This window comes from Mesoplodon mirus (assembly GCF_964341445.2).
Source record: "Mesoplodon mirus genome assembly, chromosome: 7".
NCBI classification, from domain to species: Eukaryota; Metazoa; Chordata; class Mammalia; order Artiodactyla; family Ziphiidae; genus Mesoplodon; species Mesoplodon mirus.
This window is the reverse complement of record NC_138983.1, coordinates 65,017,553-65,036,488: the sequence shown is the minus strand read 5'-3', so window position 1 is coordinate 65,036,488 and position 18,936 is coordinate 65,017,553. Positions and strand designations below refer to the sequence as shown.

General features: G+C 52.0%; 1 protein-coding gene across 4 annotated transcripts in view; it reads right to left on the bottom strand.

Annotated features, from left to right (window-relative positions):
- The window catches only part of MICAL2 (microtubule associated monooxygenase, calponin and LIM domain containing 2), a 226,124-nt gene that overhangs the window by 81,201 nt on the left and 125,987 nt on the right, over window positions 1–18,936 (bottom strand). For 3 of the 4 annotated variants that reach the window (XM_082629275.1, XM_082629274.1, XM_082629276.1), the window contains 3 exons: window positions 6,583–6,769; window positions 5,185–5,273; window positions 3,637–3,739 (listed from right to left, as the gene is read on the bottom strand). In XM_082629275.1, coding sequence (XP_082485401.1) covers window positions 3,637–3,739; window positions 5,185–5,273; window positions 6,583–6,769 — 379 coding nt within the window. Of the gene's footprint in view, window positions 1–3,636; window positions 3,740–5,184; window positions 5,274–6,582; window positions 6,770–7,805; window positions 7,914–12,619; window positions 12,683–17,320; window positions 17,447–18,666; window positions 18,769–18,936 lie in introns of all 4 variants that reach the window. The other variant, XM_082629277.1, reaches the window with a different exon arrangement.

Sequence of the window (18,936 nt, the reverse complement as noted above, 5' to 3'; positions counted from 1 at the left end):
GAGAAGATGAGACAAGAACGGTGACTTGGTCCTGGCTAGGATCTGCACCAACGAGGGAGCCATGCAGCATGCGGGGCTGTGCAGACAGGCGAGGGTCAGCATGGCTCTGGGCCGCATGCAGGACGCACACCACCTGCAGCCCGAGACTGCGAGGCCTGGCCTTCAGCAGCCCCACTGTACCTGGCGTGGTGTTTCTCTTTAAAAGCACTCTGAGTGTCCTGCTGCTCCAGCTAAAGAGTCATGGGGGCATTGAAATGCGCTGCTCTAGACCCGGGGGCCGAGCTGAGTCATCTCTCAAAGGCATCCCTGGTCTGTGACAATGACTGCTCTAGTTGAAGCTTCTGTAACATCCAGGGCTTTATGAGCCCAGAGCGATCAGAAGAGCCACAGCAAAGCCCTTGGAGGTAAAGTATAGGCTGCAGTGGAGAAAGGATTTGCTAGGAAAATTGTGATTGTGTGTTCAAAATACAGAGTCTGGGTCAAGCTTGTGATGAAGCCTGGGAGTATTTTTTTTTTTTAAATCCTTCTGAAAAGAGGATAGCCTTTATACTAGAACCAACTGAAGAAGATGCTGGTATGCATGTGCTTTTCCAGAGGCTGAGAGGTGAAAGAGTTCTTTTCAAAGGTGAAGCGCCCTCTCTATGGTACTGTCTCACATTCAGGGTTAACCCTCCCAGGAAGGTGAGGGGCTTTGTAAGCGCAACCAGAAAAGCATGCACGCAGGCCGCAGGCCGCAGAGGGGAGGTGGGGCAGGCACTTGGGGTGGACCGGGCAGCTGGCTCAGGGTGATGGAATCAGAAACGGCTTTCGAGCTGAAACACCACCCCATGCTGTTCACCAACCACGTCACTGAATGAGCCCATTAGTATGCAAGACACTCGCAGTTAGCACAACCAAGGCCACGGCGGGGGCATGGGGTACGGAAAGCGGGTCAGGGGTTAGTACCACTCTCTGAAAATTGGCAAGAAAACCAGTCACCTCAGAGCAGAATTGTGTCAGCCAAGAAGTGGGTGTAGCACCGGAAGGCTGAAATGAACTGACGGCCACAGTGTAAGGTTGGAAAGAGAGAGACAGAAAGGAGAATTTAGTTGCGGGGCACAAGGCAACACGAGAAGGCACGGGAATTGAAAACGAGGCAACCACTAAAAAAAGAGACACTTCCCCAAACAAGTTACGGCTTGCTTAGGACAGACGAACCTTTCTGGCAGTGAGCAGCCACTCATCTGCAAGAGTGAATCCGTGCAACGGGCCGACGCTCCTCTGTCCTCCACAGCCCTCCACATCCTCTCTGCCCCAATTTTACTCTCGAGCCCCACGTTCATTCTTGAATATGTTGTGGAGCCTTAGAGACATCCGCCCCCAGGACCCACCTTTGTGTTTTGGAGCTGCCCCACCAGGAAGGTTCAAAGTCTCAGAACATACAAACATCTCAGGCTTCTGACAGGCACGCCCTGTCTCGCCAGAGTAATTCAAACCAGTCTCCTTATGGCCAAAAGTGACATTCTCAGAGATCCTAACTCCGGCTTCACGGAGCATCCCACAAAGCATCTCACCCTGCCCTGAGCTGACGGGAATAACAATGACACAGCTGTGCATGTGTTTATGTCGTGACTTTCAGAATCAAACATAAAATGAATCAAGGGCTCCTCCCACCATGCGGAACATTAAAATACCAGCAGAAATTTGGAAAAACACAACGCAAGTCATAGGACGAGAACAGTTCCAACAAGGACAGAGGCGCCAGTTCCCACGAACTTGGCCGCAGCCATGTCCCTGATTGGCCCAAGGACTTAGGGAAGTGTTTATAGAAATGCCTCCCCACTTCTTCCCACCCTAGAGAACTTGGCATCTCAAAGGCCTCAAGAGCTCTGACTCCTAACCTACCGGGCTCCATCCTTATTTAACCTAGAGGATCTTTCTAGTATAACACGCAGAGAGCCGTCTCTGGCCCAGCCACTCTAGATACACTGAACACACACTGCAGAAGGCCTTTCTCTATCAGCCATCTCCACTGTTCAGCCAGACTCAGCAGCCATGCATGTCCAGGCAAGTGGAGTCGGGAGAGCTGAGGCCTCTTCCAGATGCCCAGAGAGAAGAATGCAGGTGGGCCCAAGGCCTGTTTTGCCCTTAATAGGGTGTATTTCTTTTGCATGAGTCAGTAATAGTGTCCACTCCCAGCCTCCCCTGACAGTCAAGACACAGGGGAGCTTCCCCCTGGAGGTCAGACGCATTCCTTTGCTAGGACAGCGTGAAAATAAATGGTTTCTGACTGTTTGACCAAATATGCATGGCAGCGAGCGGCTAAGAAGCCAGGACGTCTGCAAGCCATGCTCAAGGGGCAGGCCACACTTCCCAGAAATAATACCCTGAGGTGCTAACAAATGCCCTCAGTCTCAAAGGACGTTATGTGAAAGGGCAGTTTCTTCCCTCAGCCTCATGGTTGTGGACCCTGAGTGGCCTTGGCTCAGACTGCAGCTTGGGCTGGGGACGTCATAAGGAGGGCTTAAAATGCCACCAGCTGACATAACTCCTCTTTAACACTGCATCAGTTTGATGGAGCTCCACATGGTCAGGGGCCAATGGGCTTTCGCTGCCGTGCTCATTAGTGGGAAGGGAAATGTATATTAGTAGCAATCTGCTTGAAACCCTGTGGTTCTACATCATTTGGCTGTGATCTGGTATTGAGCGAGGAACCTTTACGCTACTATTTTACATCAAAACAAGTGAGCAAAACAGTCCCCCGCCTTCTGGGAGGACAGATAACAGGCGACTACACACTGCCACGTGCTTCTGTAGGTTTAATTCTCTTCTGTCCTTTCTATTTTTTTCTTCTAAAGTATTATGCTTTCATGTTGCAAACAACTGTCCATTGTTGAAAAGTGGTATCCAGGCACGTAAATCAAAAGGCACTGGTTTTGATTTACATGGAAGCCCAAATCATTCATGTTGCAGGCAGCAGCTATTACAACTGACCACAACGTGGAAAGGGTTCATAATACCAGTTATAAACATCAAACCAGTGTCTAGAAAAACTGACACTCATAGAAAAAGATGCTTTCTCTTGGCTTATTAAAAGTTAAAAATTGAAATGTAAACCTAGAAATGTGGCTCGCTTTGGTATAAAAGTACAAAGGTATAAAAAAATATCCTTCGTGTCGTGCTGGCCTGGGCACCGGGAGCAGATGTTCACCGCGACCAGGCCAGGTGCAGATGGCCGACGGGAAACTCTTTGGCTGTGAACTAACTGGTTAAAGGGCGTGGGGCTCCCTGGCCAGCGCCTGAGCTGGCTGCACATGCTGCCATCTACACAGGAAATGTTACGGCACTTTGAGGCTGGGCTTCAGTGCAGCTTGGCCAGGAAGCATCTGAGCAGCCAGTCGCGGATGCCCTCGAGGGACTCCTCGGTCTCCCGGTACATGGAAGCCAGGACCTCTGAGAACACCCAGAGCAGGGGCAGCCCGAGGCTCAGGAGCTCGTACGTGTAGCAGTAGTTGTAAGCATTGTCCCTGATATGCAGACTGGCGGCCCGCAGGAGTCCCTGAATCCAGTTAAGCAGCCTCCGGGGAAGGTGAAGCAGGCCCCACGGCAGCCTGAGGGGCCAGCTTAGCACCTTCCTAAAGAAGGAATTGGGGATACCTGGGGGGCTGCCTTCCGGTGTGCCGATGGCGGCGGCAGCGCAAGAACTTTCCGCAGGAGGGTCTCGCCTAGAGGCTTCTTGCTCTTTCCACATCCCCTCCTCCTGAGAAAGACATCAAGGTGAGGGCACTTAGTCCATGATGCTTAGAGACGATGCCTCCAAAGAAGCAGAGGAAGAGAGCCAGTAAATAGAGAACGTGGCAGACCCTGCAATTTGCAACCAGCCCCCCTCCCCCAAATCTCAGCCCCCACGCACTGCTGAAGGGCAGGCTGAACATGGGCATGACTTTCCTGGGGGGCGGCGAACTGATCACAGGGGTCAGTTTTGTTTGGAGCCTTCAAAACATACACGCTCTTTGACTCAGCAATCCCATTTCTCATGACTAATCCTAAGTAAGCTATTTGAAATATGGAGAAAGATGTGGGTACAAAGACATTTACCGTAAAAATATTTATAACTTAAAAATAGTAAACAACATAAATGTCCAACAATATAGGACGCAAATAAATTATTAACCATCTTTTACAGGCATCAAAAATTAGGCTCCAAAAGCATTTTTAATGTCATGGGAAACTGTTCTTAATATAGTGTTAGTGAAAAAAGACAACCATGAAACTGTAGACATGGGATTCCCACTGGGTTAGAACATGCAGTTGACCCTTGAACAATGCAGGTTTGAACTGCATGGGTCCACCTAAATGCAGATTTTTTTCAGTAGTAAATACTACAGTTCCACCCGATCCACGGTTGGTTGAATCTACGGACGTGGAGGAACTGCCAATACGGAGGGCTGGTTATCAGTTATATGTGGATTTTCGACCCTGTGGAGAGTCAGAGCCCATGACCTCCACATTGTTCAAGGATCAACTGTATTCATATAGGAAAAAGTCTGCAAGGAAATGTTCCAAAATGTTAATTATGATTTTCTCAGGATAGAGTGAGGATGGGTGATTTCACTTTCCTTCTTTATATACTTTTGTTTATTATATTTACCCATTTTTCTATACTGAGCCTATATTACTTGTATAATCAGAAAAAGCTGAAGTTGTGGGTCTTGCTGGAGGTGGGTGATTAATCAAGCCACAGAGAAGGTACGAGGGGGCCCTATCATAAGCCATCCACAAATTCAGCGGGCCAGTCACTTTGCTGACATCCAAGAGCCTAGGGAAAGGACTTGGAAACCACAGAGCATTGGCTCCATACCAGGCATCCCTGCTAACAGTGCCCCCGTGGTCATGGGGGCCCCAGGCACTGGGGGCTACATGGTTTTTGCATGGCTAAGCATAGAGCGGCATCCTTGGCACATGGGAAAGCCCTTCTCGGTTTCTCATGAGAAGTAGCAGTCATTCCCCTGGGATAGGTCATAGCCCAGAGGCAAGCTGAACAGACTGAGGCGGAGGGACCCTCCATGCCAGGGAGTAGAGCCCTCTTCACCTGAGTTTCAATCCCTCCAAAGCCAGGAACATTGGCTTAACTTGCAGGAACCCTTAAAAACCTTCTATCAGGGGCCTTCCCTGTTTCACCACCACTTTCAAGACAAAACGTACTTCTCTTTGTTGCTTCAACTCTGCCCGTCTCTTCCGTTGCTGACTGTTGGTTTTACAGTGAATGAAATGAGGCTTGCAGAAAAACTTGCCTGTAAAGAGAGAGAGAGACACACACACACACACACACACACACACACAGGTTTTTCTCCTGTAAACCAGAACCACACAGCAGGACACGAGCCAAGTGCCTGCCACCATCTAGGTCAGAAAACGCCGCTACTGAAAACAAGGCCAGGAAGGCGCAAACTTGGGAAATGGTTTCCATCACCTGCCGTAAGGAAATGGCACAGACAGGGGGCAGGCTGCAGCAACAGGCGGGGCTCCCGGGATGGGGCTGAAACCCTCAGATAATCCCCCAGCCCAAGTCCCTTCCCTAGGCAAGTTGCCAGGCCGCAAAATGGACCGCCCAGAATAGCAGCTCTGTTTCTAGTTCCTCTTGCTTCTGGGACCCCTGGGGGTGGGAAAGGAGCAGAACAGGCTGTGGCAGTGTTGGAGACGAAAACCCAGTGAGGCACACACTGGGCCACTGGCCACTGCCCGGGACTACTGGGTGCCTTCCAGAAAAGCCTTCTCTGCTCACTGTTACAACCGTGAGAATGGTGATGGGAATAATGATAACAGCAGAAAAATCTTGTGTAGGACTCAATATAACAGACACTATCCTAAATCCTTCCTGGGAATTAACCCAGCAACCCTCATAACGACCTTATGAGCTAAGTAGTATCATCCTCATTTTATAAATAAGGAAACTGAGGGACCAAGAGGTTAGGTAACAGGCCCAAGGTTATATGGCTAGAAGTGGCATAGTCTGGATTTGAACCCAGGCAGTTAGTGTGAGGGTATGGAATCACAAGCACTGTCATTTTATGACCGTGCAAACATCAAGTGCTGGAAATTAGAAAATAATCACTCATTCCAATGAGCGCAATTCTTTCATTGATGACTCCGGTAGGCCACTTATCAGAGGGCATGTCACGGTTACTGTCGTTTTTACAATGCATACTTTATACATAGTAACAAGAATATGCCATCATTTACTGAACCCCTATTACATGTCAGGTGTGGTGTTGAGCACGTGACATAGGTTATCAGGTTTGATTTTCTCAGCCACACAGGGGCAACTGAAGGTGGCGAGACTGAGTAAGAAAACATCCATAAGGCACTCGCCGCCTGGTAGGGGCCCCCCACGCTGATGCACCCCTGGTGCTGACAGCTCCCCTTCCCTCAGGACCCCTGCTCACCACAAGCGGCCTCTCTCTTTAGCAGGGGATCCCTGCTCCCTGAAGAGCTTTCCTGATGACACCAAAACTCCCTGCAAAGTGCTGGCTGGCCCAGAGCCTCCAAAGGGACTGAAGCCCAGGCCAGAGACGAGTGCTGCCCCGGCCCCTGGGGGTTTACCTTCGTCGCTGTCGAAGGCATAGGCGGCCAGGCGCAAGGTGGTGGCACAGACGCTGCAGCGGAAACACTCCCGGTGAAAGAAGTGGCCCTCCGCGCTCAGCCGCTCCATCACGTACACGCGCTTCTTGCAGAAATAACAGGTGTCGCTGCCACCCAGGTTCAGGGGAAACGTCTTCCGTATGGACTCCTGGGGGACACAGGGCATCGGGAGAGAAGAGCAGTGTGTTAGGGCATACACTGCATCTTCAACTGTGAGGCTGGCCTTGTAGAGATGCCGGCCTGCATCGTGGGGCCTCACGGGCTACGTGTTGCTTTTGTCACTGCAGGCACTGCAGGCACTTCAGCAAAGAATGAGGGTGGGAAGATACGCAGACCCCAGCCCTGCAGGGGCAGCTGTTAACTGTGCTCCCAGGCAGGCTGGCCATTCTGGCTTCAGGGTGAGAGTGACATCTCCTGGTCTGATGGAGCAGGCATCCCTCACAAACGTGCTGCCCAGCGATGCTGTCTCCAGGAGTCTGACCCAGGGGTTAAGTACTGCCTGCGTCTCGAGTGAGGTCCCTGAAAGAATGTTTTACACATCCTTGTCCCCCTGCAGTGACATAGGTCAGGCAGGGAAAGCTCATGGTAATAAAACTGTTCAAGAGAACTGCAGAGAAGGGGCAGCCCTTTTCTGTGTGTTTAAGTTGGCTGCCAGTCAACTTCCTAAATGCAAGAGGGGAGAGGAGAGGGCAAGGGCCAGGGCAGGAGGGGCACACCTGGGTGATTCCAGGGGAATGTACCAAAAGGAAACCAAAAGAGCTGTCAACTCAAATTGCTGGTGATGACAATGAGCAGAGTCACTGGAGAAGGGGAGAATTCAGAGGAAAGGGGTGTTTTCTCCATGACTTAATTCTCAATCCAATCCAGATTGGATGCTAAACATTGGCAGTAAGTGTTGTCCACCTCTGCGGACGGCCCCTCCTGGCCTTTGCACTAAGTCCTCCAGAGCCCCAGCCAGCAGGGAAGATGCTCTGCTTTGTGAACTGACCCACAAGGGGGCTGAGTGAGGTTTGTCTACAAGGAAGAACAGTCTCCCGCTAACCTCTGCTCTGATCCAGCCCGGTCTCAGCCCCTCTCGTCCCATGAGAAGAGGGGCCAGGCAATCCTCTCTGCGTCCCGTGCACCCTCCCTGGGAGGCCAGAGCCAGTGTCTGTGGGTGGAGGCTGTGGGGTGTACATCCTTACCAGGTCTGGAGAGATGGCCTGAGTCTTAGGTCTGTGATCATTCATGTACAGATTGACCAGAACTTCAGCTGCAGCCCCTATTCCGCTGGACACTTTCCCTACTGTCAGCTACCCAAGAGCAGAGATAAGAGTAGACAGAGACAAAGGTAGAGGCCAGTTAGCACTGAGAAGGAACACACGAACAAGCTGGAGGTGGGAGTGGGCTCCACACCCACATGCAAACAGCACCCAACGTCCCGGGAGAGGCCTAACCAGCCCAGAGTGGGCAGTGGGCACTCTGCAGATGGAGAAAAGAGGGAAATGGAGGCCTGCAGGGTACCTGGTCTTCAGGAGTTTGAGTTGCTTGGTTCACAGGTAGGGGGAATAAATACCAGAGGAAGGGATCTGTCCAAGCCCACTTAGAAATAAGTGCAAGAAGAGCCAGGACTCTGCTAAGGTCTCCTGAGCGCAAGCCCGGGAGGCCTTCACGCTAAGAAAACAAGCCAGGTGCATTGCGGCCGCCCTCCCCAAGACCCTTCCTCTCTGGAGGGCCGGGAGCTACTGTTTAGTGAGAACTGCCCCCAACACCCCACTCCCAGACCTGGAGGGTTAGGACCCTGCTCCACCACTAACCAGTTCTGAGATGGGGCACCAAGTCCTCAACTTCTGAACTCAGTGTCCTCATTACTGAAATGGGGATAAACGGTGCCTGCCTCACGACGCTGTGGCAGGAACTGAGTGAGAGAGTGTGTGTGTGAGTGCCTGGCACTTGGCAGGGCTGGACCAAGAGGAACTTGACTCCACCCTCCCTTCTCCCTCTGAATTCGGCAGCCTCATCCTGCCTTGCAGCTCCCGTGTCCCCTAGGGAGCTATGGCTACGCCTAACCTGAGTCCTGTCAGGTCAGGACGCAGACCACCTTGCCGACAAAAACAGCAACCGGAATGGGAGTGAATGTTGGTCCCTACTGGGCAGGTAGAAGGAGAAGGATGGGGAGCTCCAGGCGGCAGTGCCCAGGGCCCCAGAGATGGTGCTGGGCAAGTCAGCTCCACGCTGGCTCCGGGGATCACAGCCTGACAGGTTGTGTGTGTCTGTGCTCCCAAGGGCATGATGGTCCATGCCTACCCATGAATGTGTGGAACCCCACCGGCATGTCATGGAGCTGGGGAAGGGGTGGGAGCTGACAGCCCAAGCAGACAGAGCACAATCACACATACACCCCTGGGCAAACCCCGACTTGCTCCCCTCTTTCCATACCAGCTCTGAAAGGCCAGCCTGGGAATACTGCAGTCTCCCCTGCAGGGAGACAAAAATGCACAATATGCGATTATATCTATAAACACTGTTCCTGATCCCAAGACGCTGGAGGGAGGAGGGCTCCAGACGCTCCCCCGGCCTCTGAATCCAGCTTCTGGGAGGTGTGGCCACGGAGAGCAACAATTTAGGCTGAAGGCCCTTGGACACAGGTTGATAGCCATCTTGATGGCGAGTAACAGTGACTCGTGCGGGGGTGAAGGAAGGCCCTCAATCTAAACCCAAGACTGCTCCTGGAAGGCCACGTCGAATCTGCTGTGCAAGCCTCCAGTATCAAGCAGGAAGTTCAGGGGACAGCAAAGCAAATGGCAGCCGGCGCCCACAGACCCCGACTCCTGGGAGCAGGGCCCACCCTCAGAACCTGAGGCTAACTCATCGGGTGCCCGCAAAAGCACAGGCACCAAAAGAGGATGAAGATGGAAAGGACGCCAAGCAGGCTGGGGAGAAAGACAAGACCCAGGAGACGCCTGCCCCCTTTCTCACTGAGGAAGTCCCAACACCAGCAGCTACTCTGGATCAGTCGCGCCAGACCACATGCATGGCTCTGGGGGACTATGGAAAATGTGGCCGGGGGCCTGCTGGGGTGTCTGATCCCAGGACTCAGACAGACAGGACCTCCTCAGACCTGACAAAGCTCGCTCCTTCTCAGAGGCAGCAACTGCCAGGCCAGTTACCCCCCACCCCACCCCACAACACTGGTCCCACCTGGGAGAGATTAGGATTCTGCTTCCAAGCATACATTCTGCCATTTTCAGGATTTCACAAATGCCAAGAACCTTGGCTCCTGCTTCTAAGAGAGGTTCAGGTGCACTGGCTCAGGACAATATGCCATTATTTGCCTGATGTTCCATCCCCTGCTGGGGCCCCCGACACAGGCCCCTCGGATAGGAGCTGTAGAATACCAAGTCCTTCCTAGGCTTACAGCAAAATAAAGAGGGGAGGTCAGATTTACCTCCCTGCCCACACTCCCCTTGTGTGGCTGTCTCCCCGACCCAGTGTATGAACTGGCTCCGAGGCGCTCTCCCAGGAAGGCACCATGTGATGTCACATACCCACGCGCAATTACTGCCTCCCCTGAGAGAACAGAGATCAAGACTGTACTTTCTGGGGCTTTAAATACAAGTCCCTAACGAGACCTTAGTAACCACTTAGCTAATAAGCACTTTGTGCCACTGATCTTCTGTGCAATCCTGACTTTGGGAGCAGTTACAGAAGAAGCAAGCAGAGGGCCCTGAGGTTGCTGGGGGTGCAGTCTTGGGCCGGCTCGGTTGTTCTATCAGCACAGGTCCTGGCCAGGAGATCCAAGGCTGGTCCTTCCTCTCATTATGGGCCCTTCTTCACATAAGGCTCCTTTCTCCCAGTTGCATCCACATTGCCACTTGTGACAGAGGCTTTCTTAGGAATAATGAAATGAAGGCACCCTTATGGGAAGTGGCACTGGAGCTCCCATATGCCTTCCCAACCGAACGGAAATCATGCCCAGGATCATCACCAAGACCAAGAGGTAGACCAGGACTTGTGAATGGTCACAAGGAGACCAGGTGATGAAGAGCTTGTCTCAAGGGGTGAGAGGGGGCCTTTGAAGCCCACCCCAAAAACTGGTGTGAAGGCGGACGTTGCCCTGGGGTCTTGGGTTATCTCCTCTTTCCTGACAGCAGGATGTCTCACTGGCTCCAAGACAGTGAGGACATGACCAGATGGATTGCTAACTCAAAGTATCGGTGGTGAATGACCAGGTTTTGCTTTTTCTTTTTAAATCTCGAATCCACCGTGGCCTCATACTTCTGGATTCAATGAAAATGAATTACTAGAAATACGATCACCCGCTTGGATGTGTGGCAAATGTCAAATTGCTCTACAAGTGTCTAATGCTTACTCTCACTTGCTGTGCTCCTTGGGTCACAAACCAGTGTCTGCCCGTGGACCACACCTCGGCATCCTGAGGAAGAAAGGAAACTCCGCTCGTGGAGAAACCTCCAGAAAACTCATCCTGGTTTGACCTCAGAGTAAGAGCCAGAGTCTCTCAACAAGGAGATTATTGCACTGAAAGGCAAAAGCACGCGTGCTCCTGGGGTGCTGGTCAAGGGGAGAGCTTACAAACTGGCTGGGGATCATGTGCCCAAACGCAAAGTTGGGCAATCTGATGACCTGGCCAGAAATATACTGGCCGCAGTCACTGGTGTTTTGAGAATTGGTAGTTTTGGAGGGCCATGGGACTGCTTTTGCAACCCTTTATGTATCTTCAATATTTATGTAATTTTTGAAGAACTGGAGTATTTTTCATTACCTCTTTTCCCCTTTGAATTCTAGTTATTTTCAGCTAGTTAATTAGAAAAAGCTGGAACAGTTGGAGACTTCAGGTGGGCCATCAACTAACATTACGTTAGATTAACCTCACATACTTCATTTCCCTTCTGTGAGCCTCAGCTTCCTCATCTGTAAAATGGGGAGACCACTGCCATCCTCACAGGGCTGTGAAAGAGTCATCAAAGAATCTGGGCTGCACCTCACACGGTGCTGGGCTCCCAGGAATCGCCTGGCAGATGGTTAATGAGTCCAAAGCACCGCAATTGGTGCACCTTCAAATTTCCATTTTCTGGAACTTCTTTTTTTTCTCCTCTCCTCAGTGGCCTTCACTCAGGGGGACTTGCAGTTGCTTGGGGTCCCTCCTCTGTGTGAGTAAGGATAATGTGGCCCACACAGATGAAGGCACTGGCTTCTCTCCGCCGAGTCAATGAGATTCACACGTGGTGACATTAGCGGTCATCACGAGCACCATCGCCAAGCATGGTCCCCATCTGGATGTTGGAGCCTTTCTCACCCTGCTCCATGCTGGGAGATGGGTCATCTCCCCTCCGGTTTGCACAGTCATGTCATGACTGTATCTTTCTCATGGCTACGCTCCCAGCACAGGGCAGATGCTCCCCTGAATGAAGGAGGAAGCAGGCTCTTGGGCCTGCTTGTGTCCAAACAATGGTGACATCCCCCCTTGGGCCTGGAACTCAGCCAGGAATACCAGGTGTCTGGCCTGTGCTTCCTCACAGAACTGAGCCTCCTGTGGCCACCTGGCCTGCTGTGGGGATAAGGAAGCCCACACAGTCAGGCAAGGCTGGGAGCAGAGCTTCCAGGGCCTCGGGGCTGAGGGCTCGAGGGAAGGGGAAGTTTCCACACGTAGGGCCAGAGGAAGTCGTCTCCTGGGCCCACTTGAGCAAATATATTCCTCACTGAGGAGTCCCTGGATGAGAAACATGAGAGGACAGGCTGGTGGGCCTGAGTCCTCAGCCATATATGCTCAGGGCAAGGATTGAAACTGCCTTATTTGAGGGGCTCTGGAAATGATACCATCAGGGCTGAGATGCAGGCAAGTCTTTGGGGCTATGACCTCCCAGTGGACGGCCATGTCTGCACCTACGTCCCCTGGTGCCAGGCGCTGAGCTGTGTTGAACCCTCACAGCCTTGCGAGGTGGGTCTGATAATCCCCCTTCGAGGCCGGGGCAGCTGAGGTTCAGGGAGGCTCTAACACCTGAGGCCACGGTGCTCCTAAGTGGCTGGGATGGAAATGGAAGCCTGAAGGTGACTTCTTTGCCTTTAGAAAGAGAGGAATCAACATGCCTTTTAGGTAAGTGAGCTTTCTTCTAGAATTCTCCTCCACTGGGGAGAAAGCACATTTGCTGGACACTTGAGGCACTCGATATATGCTAGGTGTTTGCATTATCCCAGTCATCCTCAGGAGTAGCTGCTGCCGCCTCCAGTTTACAGGTTAGGGTACTGAGGTGCTGAGAGGTCCACAAGCTCGTCCAAGGACGCACAGCGAGTAATCAAGTAATCGGTGCTCTGAACCCAAGCGTGACTCCAAGCCTATACCCTTCTCACTATCACACCCTGCTTCCCTGACACACCAGCATTCTGCCAATTAAAATCCCCCAGGCTGGGATGCACACAGGTTACCTCCAAAGCGCTGCCTAGCTCTATCCCCAGAACAGAGAGAACAATGAGTTTGGAGCAGCCTTGAGATCTACCCTTGTATCAGATGAAACACTGGCAGATTGCCCAGCCAAGACTCACCCAGCTTCTCTCTAATATGCAAATCTCTAGAGTAAACCCTGCAAATCCAGTTTTAAAACAAACACCTCCAGGGGTAGAGAGAGCTCCTTTTGCAATGCACATTGCTCTTCTGACCCAGAAGGACTTAACCACAGCACCCAGCCCCTTGAGGCCCTCCCTCTGGCTCAGCTGTGCAAACACTCAGCTGCCATCTTGATCTTGCAAGAGCTCACCAGCCTTGGTAAATGGCTAGCAGCCATGCTAAAGGCTGAATTGGCAGTGGTCTCCTGCCTTGAAGAAAGAAGTTAGCTAAGGGTTGATGGGAGCTGACAGAGCTACCAGAGGGCTGGTTTGATGGGATGATCAGCCTGGGCATGATCCCATAGCCCATGGTCTTAAAAGATAAGACTCCAGTAAGAATTTGGGCCCTAAACGAGAGGGCCTCAAGATTCCCTGTGACTATTCAGGCCAAAACCCCAGCTGCATCACTCTGAAATGTAAGGTGACATGCCAGTTTGAGAGGGCAGGCAAGTGTAGTCTGAATGAAGGTAGAGCCCTGGCTACATCTCCTGGAATTGGTAACCCAAGTTTGCATCCCTGTGAGTAGCACGTGATCCTCATGACAAGTTTGACTAAGTCTGTTCCTCTGAGGAGGTGATTATCCCTGGATCCTCAGAATTAAGGTGTAGGGCTCCAGCGCAGGAAGAGAAACACGCTGCCTGCCAGGGGGTTGCTAAGAAGTAAGCATCAGTTTCCAAGTGCATCCTCCTTCCTCTGGCTCCCCTGAATGAGGCAAACTTGAGTCACTGGGCAATCAGAGCAGCCCATAATCTTATGGGAAGAAGCATTAAGGCCCCAGGCTCTCTCCAGGGGAGAGGCTCTCAGAGCTCCACCAGGACTGAATGAAATTGTTTGTCACCAGGTGGTCACCTATTTTAAGGGGCAGCTAATTCTCTCCTCAGAGGAGGCCATCCCTCTCTCAGATTCTGCATGTGCAAAGCCCAGTGTGGAATCAATGCTGGGGTGGGGTCCGGGAGAGGGAGAAAAGTTGCAGGTGGGGCAGGGGAGCAGTGCAGCTGGCAATATCCTTTCCAAAAGTGCTTGAAGCTGGAAATTCACCATTCTGTGCTTAACTGCCTACAATGGCTTCATGGTGAGATCTGGAGGGGTCTGGGGGTGTCAGGTCCAAGCTGGGTCCTTTTTTACAAATGGAGAAACAAAGGCACAGACAGAGTAAGCATCCTAGGGTGGCTTTTCTGAGAGCTCCCCAGTCATTCCCAGTCACACAGTGAAAAGCTCATCAGCCTGTAATTAGTAAGTCAGAAGCTATTAAGATAGCCCAAGTACACCATTATCTGATGGCCAAGGCTGGCTTGGGAGATGGGATTAAAAAACAACAACAGGGAGCAACTGTTCTACCCCAACCTGGGAGAAACAAAGAACAAAGCTGTAGAGGTGGGGACCAGAGGACCTGGGATTGGCCATCCCGAAGCCCACCCACCCCATTTGCAGCCCTCCTTGAGCCTGGGCTTGGGGCTCTACACACACATAACCTCTGGGCTGGTCCCTCTGACGAGGCCTCCATTCATACTTGGCTGCTGTGGCACAGAGGAGAGAACATGGGCTGGAGTCAGGAGCCCTGGGAACTAGTCTCCTCCCTGGACCTTTGTTTTCCTCTCTGAGGCTCTGCTTCTGCTCAATTCTCTTTCCCAGGAAGAGCCCTCCTGCTACCCCATTGGAAAGTGCTACCCTTCCCCAGCATGCCAGGTCCCTGCTACCTGCCCCAATTTTTCCAGGGGAAAAACTGCCTTCTGATATGTCATGTAATTTACCTCTATATTATATTATTGCTGATTATTTACCTCCCTCTATTAGAATGCAAGCCTCATCGGGGCAGGAAGGTAACTACTGATCATTGATGTGTATCCCAAGAGTGAAGTGCCTGACACCAGCTGTCATTCAATAAATATTTGTTGGATGAATGAATGCTCACTCAGTGGCTTAATGAGTGACATTGGTTTAAAGCTGCTTGAAGAGCCCAGTGGAGAAGCAGCCAAGGGCTGCAGTGGAGTGTGATGATGATGTGACAGGATAGTCTCACGATGAGAAGTGTCTCTGCCAGGTCCCGGCAGCCCCACCTGTACCTGGGCAGGCTGTCTCTTGCCATCACCTAGAGAACTAACACCTATTGGAAACCAAGTCAGGGGACTTGGGATGTGTGGTGACTTCTCTTGTCCCACCTCTGCTCTCAACTCTAGAGGGCAGTGACCAAGTCAGGACTTCCTAAGGACAAAAGAAAAGCAGAGGCGAGAGAGGGCATGGCCGGGGCTAGGCGGAAAGGGGTTGGGCCAGAGGGAAGCAAGGTGTGGGCCCGGCTGCCCAGCCAGGAGCACCAGCCACTGCCTGCCTGTGCCCAGGTGCCCTTGCCCCTCCCATCAGCCTGTCAAGGGTGCCAGTGACCTTTTTCCACAGCAGGAAGTACCCCCCAGGGAAGGCTCTATTCCCAAGCTGGACACAAAGGCTACTCTGAAGCCTTGGTGATGGTGATGACAAATATGCCAGTCTTCACCCACAGAGCTCACTGTCATGTGAGCCAAGAATCACTCTCTTGTTGATGAGAAAACGGAGGCCCAGACAAGTCTCCTGAGGTCAATGTTTAAGGTCAAACGGCTAAGCAAAGCTGACCTGGAACAAGATGCCAGGCATGTCAGCCACGGCTGTGTTCAGTAGAGTTGAAGACGGGAAGTGTTTGTGCTTCCCCGCATCACCTCGGGCTGCCCTTCCAGGGATGCTTCTCATCCACACTGGGGACCTCGGAGCGGGTGGGGCTCCTAATATTCCTTGCTCCTTTCTTGGAGACCCTGCCTGCACTCCTCTCCCCACAGCAGTGGAGGTCAGTGGGGGTGGCACTCCCAGGAGGCAGCACCTAACTTCTCCCTAATGCACCAGCAGGTGGCTGGTTTGTGCTTCGGTCTGACGGGGTGGAAATGAACGAGCAGTAACTCTGACAGGGGCACACTCAGCACCACACGTGGAGACGGGCCCAGGTGGGAACAGACGGAACGGAGGTGTTCAGGGGAACACAGTCTTCTAGAAAGAGGCTCCAACCTACTCCCATGAGCAACAGCTAACCAAGCGGGCTTCACGTCCATTTTTAGGCTCATCCATTCCAGGGACTAAGCTTCTCCGGACACTGCCCGCCTCCCACGCCAGCCTGGTAGTGTTCTTGGCATATTAGGTAACAGCAAGACAAGTAAAAAACATGAAAAGTGCTCCAGAACCCAAACTTAAGCATTGCTCATGGATGCATTTCATTATCTACTCAACCAACGTTAGCTCCCCGCCAACTCTCCACCCTCGACACTGCTCCCCGCGTTATCCTTCCAGAACTCAGAGCAGATCCTTCCGTGCCTCTTTACAAAGGGCAGAATGAATTCCTTTAACGCAAAAAGAGCAGGCTGACTCTCACCCTCATTCTCTGCACTCCCATAAATACCTTTATCTGAAAATCAAGTTGCACCAGAAATGTCTTTTGATTCGTGCAAGTCCTATCTGCCTACCTTACCACGTGCCAGATCCTTTCTAAAATGCCCTTCCCCTACACTTCTTTCTAGCAAAATCCTTCCATATAATCTTTAACACTTGGCTCCCATATTACCTCTGCTGTGAAGCCTTCCCAGGCTTCTCCCTCCTGGGTTCCTAGAATCCTGCCTCTTAAACCTCTCATAGAATTAATGAAGAGCCCTGTCTGAGATTCACCACGTGAGACCGCCATTTTGTCAGGCCAAAACCAGCCAAATCTGGCAATATCACCTGGTAAAATGTGACACATTTCTATGCTGAGGTGCTGTTTGCCATCTACACCGTCTAAGAGAACTGCACCTCCCTCCTCTTTGTTTTCTCAGCATCTGGCACGGTGGTTGGCATATGGAGGGTGCCCAGCGAGGGCGTGCTGAACAAGCAAGCACCACTTGATAAGGGTTTGTGTGCTGCCTCTTCTGCTTTGTTCCTTGCTCCGGCACAAAACCAAACCCAAACCCAGGACCGTTGTAACGTATCTTATAAGTTTTCCTCCCGGCCAAGCCAAGGTTCAGATGGTTGTCTGTGCAGGTGGAGCACAGCAGGAGAGTATCTCAGAACATGCAGGGAGCGGGGGAAGCCCATCGTTCAGGACAACTACCTTTCTGGCTGGAGAAACAGAGCCAACAGTCGATGGAGAGGAAGTAGCAGCTGAATCAGGAGATGGAAGGCAGGAGGGAGAAGACGGAGGATGAGTATGAGACAGGCTTTTAGAGAGTAGTTTATTCTGCACAGAACAGAAACAGAGGCAACTAGGATTATCCCCAGGGAAACGCACAGTGATGCTCGCCTCGATGATGCAGCCCCCAAGCCTACACATCCAAGGAGGGGAAAGGACATCCAGGCCCACGTCTCAGGACAAAAAGGTAGCCTGCGTCTTTGGAGCCCAGCAGGACCATCTGACTGCTGGTTACACGTCACTCTGCTACAACTTTTCTGGCTCCTTCGTCACGTCAAAATAGCTGGAGCAGAGCCGTCCTGCTCCTGCCTACGTCTGCTGCCGACACCAGCACGAACTCCTGAAGGCCTCACTCTGGAGCTTGGTATGAAGTAGCAGTTGCAAGCTTAGGAAAGGACAAGCCCAGGCTACTCTGGGGTAGGTGCTCCAGCAGGGACCTCTGCAGCCACATGGAACCCTAGAAATGCACTGAAGGCAAAGTATCCTTCCCATGTCTATGACTCTGCCAAGTAGCAGAGGACACAGGTCTGGAGGAGGCCGGGTGAAAGCAGCAGAGGCGGTATGTTCTAGAGACCAGGCTTGCTGTAGGCAAGGGAGTACCTTACACGTATAAGCACCGCGGGGGCCTCATCCTCAACTCTGTCATCTCCTTGTGAGCACACCCTCTTCTTCTCAGCAAGTTTCTAAATAAGTACCTGGCCGGGGGCAGGGGCTGTGCTTTCTATCCTGAGGCAAGGCCATTCTTCTGGCTGGTGCTGCCTTTCGCAAAAGCAGGGCACAGTTTACAGCACGTGGCTGACCTCGATATTCACGGTCTCCCTGATCATGGCCATGGGGGCATCTCTCCATCCTGTCCCCAGACTTCATGAGCAACTGGTTTGCTTTCACCTTAAAGGCACCGTGATGTGATTCCTGCAGTTGGCCAGCTTTCCCTCTTTGTGTTGACCCCTAGGAAGCTCAGCCTACTCAGAAGCTGTCTAAGGTCTGATAGCACACATGCTTCTGTTCAGTAATGTTTTCCTATGACCTGAGCCCGCTTTTCTGCCTTGGTTTTCCCTTTGTCATGATTTGTCTAATTATTTTGAATCTTCTCATTTGGAGCTTTTTTAGACGCCAGTCCAAATCCTTTGGTGACTTAAAAAGTGAACAGCTTTTCAGGCTACAGAGGGAGGAGGAAGGAAGAAATGAATCTCCAGAGACTGATTCAAGTAACCTCCCTGGATGTCCAACACCTGGGTTCCTGGGGGCTCTGAAAGCCCTGCATTTACCTGCGGGAAGTCCCCGTGTCCAAACATAGAGGCAAGGTGAGCCGCCTTCTCCTTAATGTTCTTTTTGTGAAATTCCCTGTTGGCCAAATTCTGAGCCCTTTTCTGCAGCCAAGGTGAGAAAGGAGAAAGAAAAAGGAGATAGAGACAGACACTGTGAGGGGAGAGTCAGGGAGGCAGACAGGTGGGCTTGCGGCCCTCAGCACACGCGGCAGGATGGGAGACGGCACCCGCCCTGGGCAGGAGGAGGGAGGGGAGGAAAGGAAGGCACGC